Here is a 9623-nt window from a genome sequence, read left to right as displayed (position 1 = left end):
TTATCCTAAAAATTTCAACAAAAAAAAATAACGAAAGTTCGAGTATTTAAATTCAAAAACAAATCATTAAATGCCATTCTGTTCGATGATATTTAAATTTAATGATTAATGAAAATATTAATATTGTGTCTTCATGTTTGTGTCAATGATAATTAGGAAATAATTATATACGTGTGTCAAAATACCTTAAGACTAATAAAAAAAAATTTTTTAAGTATATATAATTATAATTTCAAATTTTATAATTTAATACAGCTGGTACGTAAAAATTTCTTCTATTAGAAATTGTGGTACTTGGTACTTTAAAATCGAAAAAAAAAAAAAATTAAACAAACTTAATTCTAATTGAACAATAGAGATCTCCATGGATCTATGAAGATCTATGGATCATTTTATCCGCATCAAATATCTATGTGGATCTTTTTAGATCTATACTGAACCTACTGTACTAAATGGATCTATATACAGTATAACACAAATGAAAATAAATTGTCTATAAAACCAAGAAATTAGAAAAAAAAGAATTAACGTAATGTGAAAAATGTTTGCTTATAAGTGCCAAAGTACCTCCCGTTACCTTGTAAGTGACATTGAGTCGTGTGTGTTATTGCAATAACACACAAGATTGTACAATTCTTGCATGTAAAGTTATAGTTATCAAAAATATTACTCATACTCTAAAAAATCGAGTGGTATTTTCGGTAACAGTATCTTAAAATCTGTGAATATTTTGAAAATATGATCTTCAGCACTTCACTCAAAAAAAAAGATTGCCAATTTTTTTTTTAATAATTTGAACGAGGAAAAAGTAGAAAAATTATTGCCTTCAATGTATAATTTTTCAAGGTAATGTGCATTAAAAACAATACTTAAAATTGATAACAAGCCACATGCATTTTGTTGGATATAATAATTTAAAAAAAAAATATATTTACATTCGATAAAAGTTTTGTTGAATTATATATAATACATGGAGTATTTCGATTGTTAAAATATATAAATAAATAACTCGGTGTGTCATAGATGCCATTATTACGATTTACTCGTATGATACAACGTGCTTATATAGGTAATCTCACAACCCTTCAGTCAAAAACACAAAAATTTTACATTTATATTTCAATTTTTATAAAATATATTATCGATACATTACCCAGATAGTATGGGCCGATCCGTTGCTTTGGCCGAGATACCTCTCTCCGACAAGATGAAGCCAATGATTAACAATGACATAATTATTATCTTAAATAATGTAAACAATTAATTCATAGTATTATTATTATTAACAACATTTATTTTTTTATTACTGACTTATTATTTATTAATTTAAAATAAAATAAATTATTACCGTGCGAGAAAAAAACATCGTGGTAGTTTGTAGTATAGTAATAATATGGAAAATCGAAAAATGTATCGCTTTTATACACACGGTGAGTGTATGTTTGTATAACAATTTTAATAATTAAAACGCATTTTGTTGCGTAGTCAACAAAAATTACCAAGTTTCGATATTTATTATGAAAATTTAAAGCAATCGAAATATTCCACGTATGTCAACAAAACATTTATCGAGTGTAATTATATTTTTTCTTTTATAAATTATTATCAAACAAAATGCATTGGTATGAATGTATTTTAAAATTGTTATCAATAAATTTTGAATATTGTTTTATAATGTGCTTTACCTTGAAACATTATGTGTAAAAGGCAATAATAACAATTTTTTTTTTTAATTTTTCTGTTGCTGTATCTAACTGAGTAACACGACCAGTTGAGGCTCCAGTAAGTCCACAAAAATAAAAAATAAATCAAATGAATAATTATTGATAACTATTATGTCTACATGGTTTAATAATTGAAATTAAGATCGATTATTTAATCAACATTGGTAAATTACAAATGAATAATTAAAAATTTCTTTTTAAATCTGGCAATTTCAATTTTTCTTATAACATTAATTTAAAACATTCATTAAAAAATGTTGAGGCAATAAAGCAGATAAATTATTCCCACTTATTGTTTGTTAAAAAAAAAAGAAACGGAAATAATTTTAAAATAATTTTTAAGACTGACAAACATCGAAAGTTATTTATTTATTTAAATTTTTCAAATGATATATTATACAGAAATTTTAATTTTTCAATTACACAAAATATGAAATTATTAAAAGATATAATACAATAACCAATTTTCTTTTTCATTTTTTCAATAAATTTTATGTAAACTATAAGAAGAGTTTTTTTTTTTTTTCTCCTTTCGTTAATAAGTATTATGTGTATAATTTTGAATATATTCGATTTTTTATCTGTTCCATTATTTGCTGGTACCATTTCCCTTTTTGCCAATGCCAAAAGTGAATAGAAGATTGAAATAAAAATAAATAACTCGTTGTTTCATAGATTCCATTATTATAAATTACTCGTATGATACAGCGTGTTTATACAGGTATTCTTACAACCCTTCAGTCAAAAACACAAAAATTTTATATTTATATTTCAATTTTTATAGAATATATTATCAATACATTACCCAGATAGTATGGGCCGATCCGTTGCGTTGGCCGAGATACCTCTCTCCGACAAGATGAAGCCAATGATTAACAATGACATAATTATTATCTTAAATAATGTAAACAATTAATTCATAGTATTATTATTATTAACAACATTTATTTTTTTATTACTGACTTATTATTTATTAATTTAAAATAAAATAAATTATTACCGTGCGAAAAAAAAACATCGTAGTAGTTTGTATTATAGAAATGATATGGAAAATCGAAAAATGTATCGCTTTTATATACACGGTGAGTTTTATGTTTATATAACAATTTTAATAATTAAAATGCATTTTGTTGCGTAGTCAAGAAAAATTACCAAGTTTCGATATTTATTATGAAAATTTAAAGCAATTGAAATATTCCACGTATGTCAACAAAACATTTATCGAGTGTAATTATATTTTTTCTTTTATAAATTATTATCAAACAAAATGCATTGGTATGAATGTATTTTAAAATTGTTATCAATTTTGAATATTGTTTTATAATGTGCTTTACCTTGAAACATTATGTGTAAAAGGCAATAATAACAATTTTTTTTTTTAATTTTTCTGTTGCTGTATCTAACTGAGTAACACGACCAGTTGAGGCTCCAGTAAGTCCACAAAAATAAAAAATAAATCAAATAAATAATTATTGATAACTATTATGTCTACATGGTTTAATAATTGAAATTAAGATCGATTATTTAATCAACATTGGTAAATTGCAAATGAATAATTAAAAATTTCTTTTTAAATCTGGCAATTTCAATTTTTCTTATAACATTAATTTAAAACATTCATTAAAAAATGTTGAGGCAATAAAGCAGATAAATTATTCCCACTTGTTTGTTAAAAAAAATGAATCAGAAATAATTTTCAAATAATTTTTAAGACTGACAAACATTGAAATGTTATTTATTTATTTTAATTTCTCAAATTATATTATACAGAAATTTTAATTTTTCAATTGCACAAAATATAAATTATTATAAAATGATACAATAACCAAATTTTTTTTTTTCTTTTTTTGTTAATATTGTATGTATAATTTAATTATAGTTTAATATATATTTAAACTATATTTACAATACAGTTTAATTTTAACAAATGTGAATAAAAGGCTAAAAAATAAATAAATAACATTAATATGCATTATTCGAATGATCCAGTGTCCACAAAACTTCTCTTCTTCTTTCAGTCAAAAACAAGAAAATTGTATATATTTATGTTTTAATTTTGATAGAAAATATATTATCAATTACTTTCTGCCTGCTAAGGTGGCCAATGCTGATGATGAGACCTTTTTAGCAGCTACCTCCGACAAGATGACGCCAATGATCAACAATGACATAACAATTATCTTAAATAATATAAACAATTAATTCATAGTATTATTATTAACAATAACATTAGTTTTTTTATTACTGACTTATTCTTTAATACTTTGGAATAAAATAAATAATTACCGTCCGAAAAGAAAACATCATTGTAGTTTTTATTTGAAACACAATAGTTCAAAGAAAAAATATACGTTATATTTATATGTATGTATTTGATATTGAAAATTTTTTGCCTTTATAAATGCACTTTGATCGGTGAGTTTTATGTTATAGAACAATTTTAACAATTAAAATGCGTTTTGTTGCGTAGTCAAAAAAAATTACCAAGTTTCGATATTTATTATGAAAATTTAAAGCAATCGAAATATTCCACGTACCTATGTCAACAAAACATTTATCGAGTGTAATTATATTTTTTCTTTTATAAATTATTATCAAACAAAATGCATTGGTATGAATGTGTTTTAAAATTGTTATCAATTTTGAATATTGTTTTATAATGTACTTTACCTTGAAAAACTATATATAGAAGGCAATACTTATATTTATTAAAACATAAATATACAATTTTTGTGTTTTTGACTGAAGGAAGAAGAGAAGATCTGTGGGTTCTAGATCATACGAGTAATGCATATTAACGGAATCTATGACATAATATGTTATTTATTTATTTTAGCCTTTTATTCACATTGGTTAAAATTAAACTGTTTTGGCAAGAAGAGAAACAGTATCAGCAAATAAAGCAACAAATATATAATCAATTAAATATTCAAAATTATACATATAATATTAACGAAAAGAGAAAAAAAAAAACAAAAAATTCTTTTTAGTTTACCCAAATCTGTTGAAAAAATGAAAAAAAAATTTGGTTTTTTTATTATCTTTTAATATAATTTTATATTTTGTGTAATTGAAAAATTAAAATAAATAAATAGCTTTTAATGTTTGTTTTAATTTTTAAAATTTTTATCAGTCCTATAGGAGAAAAAAAAATAACAATTTTTACTATGCTAGCAGGGTAATCGTCGGGTAAAACGTGATTTTGGAGTTTTTTCATGTTCTGATATATAAAAATTATTGTTTAGATTATATAAATTACTTTGCAGCACAGTAAAAATTGGGATATGCCAGGGTAGTATTTATTGGTATAACAAATATTGATAACCTTAATACAATTATTACAGTTTTATTAAAATAAAATACTGAGCTTTGGATAATTTTTATTGTGCTGAACACAGAATATTACTCTGCAGCATGGTAAAATTCAACCCTCGGTATTCTTCGGTGCTGTTCGATAATTATCGTGTCAGGCTTTTGTTATTTTTGTTATTGTGAGCCTCACATTCATGTATTTGTACGTCCAACGGTCTAATGTGCCTCCGTAATTATATATAATATTGATATTAATTAATTTAAGTGAATAAAAAAGTGCAATGATCTAAGAAAAATCTATGACTTAATGGAAGTACTTTTACTCGATAATTATCTATAGAAATGGAAGTGTGAGCATAATTTGTGTGCAGTTTTTATTTGTTTATCGTTATTAGTATAGGTTTTTTTTTTTTGTTTTTTTATTATTTGGTGGTGGATGACTGTTTGTGTTGAACTATTTTTATTTTGGATTTTTTTTATCGTTTAATATAAAAGTCGTGAAGTTTTAAATGTGTCATTAATTTTTTTTAGATTTCATTTCATAAGTTCATTTCATAAGTTCATGATAGCAAGTGAGGATGGTCTCAATTTTTATATTATAAACAATGTTTTAATGGAAACATCCACACAATATTATTTTATAACAGAAAAATTATTAGCTGTATTTTTAGATGAACACATCGGGCATTATGAAGTTAATAAAAAAAATTTTGTCGTGGAAAAATTTAGATTTAAATAAAATATATAATTATAAGTTAACATATATAACACAAGCACCAAATACAGAATTTATTGTTAAAAGTTGGATATAAAAAAAGATACATTAAATAAAACTTTAATTTTGAGCATTATTATTTAATTATTACCCTTTCATTTATTTTTTCAGCAATATTTTAAAAAAGATAATATATTTGGAATTTTTATTAATTCAAATAATAAAAATTGTTGGTAATACATCAAACTTTACTTATCGACACTATATTTTTTAGTGTGTATGTATAGTTAGAATTACTGCACTCAAAAAATTTTCTGGCGAATGCCACTGTAAAAAGTTCAGTCACAGGAGTATGGTTGCAGTCACTATACGTTCAGTGACTGCAACTATTTGTTCAGCTGTGAGAGCTGAACTTAATTCAAGTAATCGAGTTCAGCTACCACAACCGAACTTATAGTTGTCTCAGCTGAAGTATCGTGCCCTTAGCTATACACGCATGCGCATATAACGTTAGCCGTATTTTTCCTATATTTTCCACTGTGTGCTTGGCACGGTAATTTTTGTCCAGCCGAAATACAAAATAAAATGGCACGAAGGGGAAAATTTATTGTTCGCATTGTAATATATGTTAAACCTACAAAATACCCGGCCTTTACTACGCAGCGCAGTAATTTTTATTTGATTTTAGTCGTAAAAATTGTTATTTTTTTTTCTCAGTATACTGGAAATAACGTCAACTGTTGAAAATGCAAGTGTTACGTATTCCGAGTGTTGGATCTTGAAAAAATATTCAATAATATTAACACAACAAAAAAGACTGTGGTAATGTAATACTTGTAGTTTTATTTCCGTTAAAGATAATAAAAATCCAGCCATGTTCTATACTTCAATAAATTATTATTATACTAAATGTGTTTTTTAAATTAAAAAAAAAAAAAAAAAACATACTCAATTTGTTATATATATTTTTAAGTTCCAAATTTAGGTACTGTTATATTTTCAATATTTAAAAAGTCATGAAATAATGGTGGATTCATATACATAGTCAAATTTAATGGATATAATTTTAAAGAAATATATCCACCAGATGAACCATCAAGTTGTCCTTTGTGAAATAATTCAATTCCATTGAGTGGTACGCTCGTTTCAGGTGCAACTTCTAAAAGATCAAAAAATGGAATAGTTGTTTGTGATGCATCTTTAATCAAGTCTGATGCTCTGATTGTAATAAATTGATTTTCCTTAGAATCATGTGGATGTGTTTCAAATTTGAGTGGATCATCAGGATTATTCAAAATCAATTCAGGTCTGAAATGTGTAAATTAATATTTATATATTCAATTAAATAATTCAAATGTTTTGTTATAGTAATAAATATAATTACAGCTTTTTGCATGATTGTTTAATATATTTTCTTTTAGATGTTATGTTTCCATGTTGATAATTAAAACCAACAAATTTTGCTTCAAGTTTTAAACGTTTTTCTAAGCCTTTACCTAGATGTTCATAGTTGAACCTCACACCTAAAATTAAAATTATTTTTTCACATAGTTAATTGTTTTCATTTTTTTTCTCTTTTTTATTTTATACTATTATTTTTTACCAGTCAATAAATGTTCTTCATCAAAAGCCAATTTTTGTAGACATATCGTTTTTGCCCACAGATGATTTATCAAGATAAAATCAATATTTTCAGTCAATAAATATCGCTTGTCATTCAAATCAATTGCCACATGAGGAAAATTTTTATTATATTCAAAGGACGGTAGTGGTATCCATCTCTCAGTTTTTTTATCAATTTCTCCATAAGGCAAAAGTTTACCTTCACGAAGCTGAATATGAATCATTCGATCTTTAGCAACAAGTCTTGCACCAGTTGCTACCCTATACAAACAAATGATCATTTAACAAATTTTATTTAAAATAAAAATATATAATTTATATATAATACTCAACATGTTGTTTGCACTCGTTTGAGACCATAACAAACTGAAAGCTCTAATCGTATTAGTGCTTCTAGTATAAATACTATCATCTATACAATCACAGTAAATTGGAAGTTGAATATTTTTTATATAATCTGTATGAAAATTATTTATCTTATGTAACGAATTTGGCTGGCATTGTCGATATGTATCACCCAAATCCATAGATTTTTCTAAATTTCTAATTCTCATCCAATAATAATTTTTGGTACTTCTTTGATCTCCTTCTTTCTATATATAAATTTCATAATTTTTAATATTATTTTTAGCTTTTTTACATTGATTTTATCGCATGAATATTATCCTGAAAATTTATCAAGATTATTTTTTAACTTACTCGTTGACAATACTCGATAGTCAATGCTCTTTGACAATTTTTAATCAAACCAGGACAAATTTTATCATACCTATGATTATTGTCATCGCAATCATTATGTAATTGACACAATCGAAAAGCATTTGGTATTTCCCATTCAATGATTGTTTCAATGGGCTCAAAATGCTCTCTAAAAAGTACAGTTGTGTAATACATATTTTCGAAAGAAGCATAAGTCTTATTATCTTAAAAAACAACAAAATGGTTATATATTATTTTCACTATAATATTGATATATATAATTAGATATGAATGTTTAATTTATTTTTTTAAACTTACCCTTGTAGTATTTTACATCACATCGTCGAATAAAATTTCTAGTCGTTTTCATTATATTTTTAAACAACTCTGTATATTTAATAATACTTTGCATTCTTTCATTTTTTACTTCATTCATTTCATAAATAGTAGCATTATTTTTATGTCTCCACATATATGAAAATGCCATTGCACCAAATCCTTTAACTTCTGTATAAATAATTCTTTTATAAAATAAAAATAATTGATAGTGTGCAGTCAGATCATCGTCACATATTTTATTCAATAATGAATCACGAAACTTTTCAATAAAAGTAGGTTTATTTCTATTTCTTATTTGAAAAAATCTTCTGCTTATATCAAATAAAATTGATTGTGGATAATCGAGATCAAGAGATATCATTTGATCAGTTTTACTGTCAAGATCCCAAGTTATATTTTTTTTCAAATATGTTAACCATTTTTGACTTTGCTTATATAACAAATCAATTCTATCAATATCGTCATAAACTTGTTCATACTGTTTTGAGAATACTTCTTCCGATAAATAATTTTTAAAATAAGTATCTACATTGTTAAGTTCGAAATTAAGTTCATCAAGTCTGTCTGTTATTGTCTGGGAGAGTTCCAAGATTTTTTTATCTATACTTTCAGCTGTAGAACCTACTGACAATTTTTCTTCTGCAGCTAAATAAACTGTTACCATACTGGAAATAACGTCAACTGTTGTCAATACAAGTGTTACGTATTCCGCGTGTTGGATCTTAAAAATATTCAGTAATATTAATGCAACAAAAAACCATTTTCTATGCATTTTTTAAATATAGTGTTAGCAAAAAAACTTTTTTTTTTAAATGAAGTCTAAATAAATTTTTGGGTGCTGTATATATATTCGAGTTATGAGGTCAATCGTCACGTTGCTTATATTCTTAAAAACATGTTATTTCAAATATTTATTTTAGTTATCTCTGCAAAATTTGCAAGAAATATTTCACTTGAAGAATAATAAAATAAAAACTACGTGTACCAGTTATAATTGTTGCATGTGATTTGTTATAACAAGATACGAAACAAAAACGACCCAATTAGTCTGGCAATCTTAGCTTGATGATTACATTATTTGTTTTTCAAAAAAATAAAATAATAAATCTTATCGTCGTTGCCAAATACGTACGCTTTTTGATAATCATATTTAAATAATTAAAAAAAAGTTATCTCATATTCTTTATTTCAGAACTGAATAAAATGTTACG

At 24.5% G+C, this 9623-nt stretch overlaps 1 protein-coding gene across 1 annotated transcript; it reads right to left on the bottom strand.

The window, feature by feature from the left end:
* Positions 1–6719: 6719 nt before the first annotated feature.
* On the bottom strand, positions 6720–9152 carry LOC122860438. The gene is made up of 6 exons (XM_044164255.1): positions 8392–9152; positions 8074–8297; positions 7708–7967; positions 7355–7635; positions 7136–7274; positions 6720–7059 (listed from the first exon to the last, which is right to left on the bottom strand). The coding sequence occupies exons 1-6, from the start codon at positions 9074–9076 to the stop codon at positions 6720–6722; spliced, it is 1929 nt and encodes a 642-aa protein (XP_044020190.1). The 5' UTR covers positions 9077–9152.
* Between the last annotated feature and the right edge of the window lie 471 nt (positions 9153–9623).

Source organism: Aphidius gifuensis, linkage group LG1, assembly GCF_014905175.1.
Source record: "Aphidius gifuensis isolate YNYX2018 linkage group LG1, ASM1490517v1, whole genome shotgun sequence".
In the NCBI taxonomy this organism is placed as follows: domain Eukaryota; kingdom Metazoa; phylum Arthropoda; class Insecta; order Hymenoptera; family Braconidae; genus Aphidius; species Aphidius gifuensis.
Note: the sequence above shows the minus strand (reverse complement) of the source record. Positions and strands in the feature narration are given on the sequence as shown.

Excerpts from the sequence above, each read along its gene's own strand:
- LOC122860438 (XM_044164255.1), bottom strand. The coding sequence starts at position 9,076 with ATGGTAACAGTTTATTTAGCTGCAGAAGAAAAATTGTCAGTAGGTTCT. Across the intron at positions 7,968-8,073 it reads CTATCGAGTATTGTCAACGA|AAAGAAGGAGATCAAAGAAG; the intron begins GTAAGTTAAAAA and ends ATTTATATATAG. Across the intron at positions 7,275-7,354 it reads TGAAGAACATTTATTGACTG|GTGTGAGGTTCAACTATGAA; the intron begins GTAAAAAATAAT and ends TTTTAATTTTAG.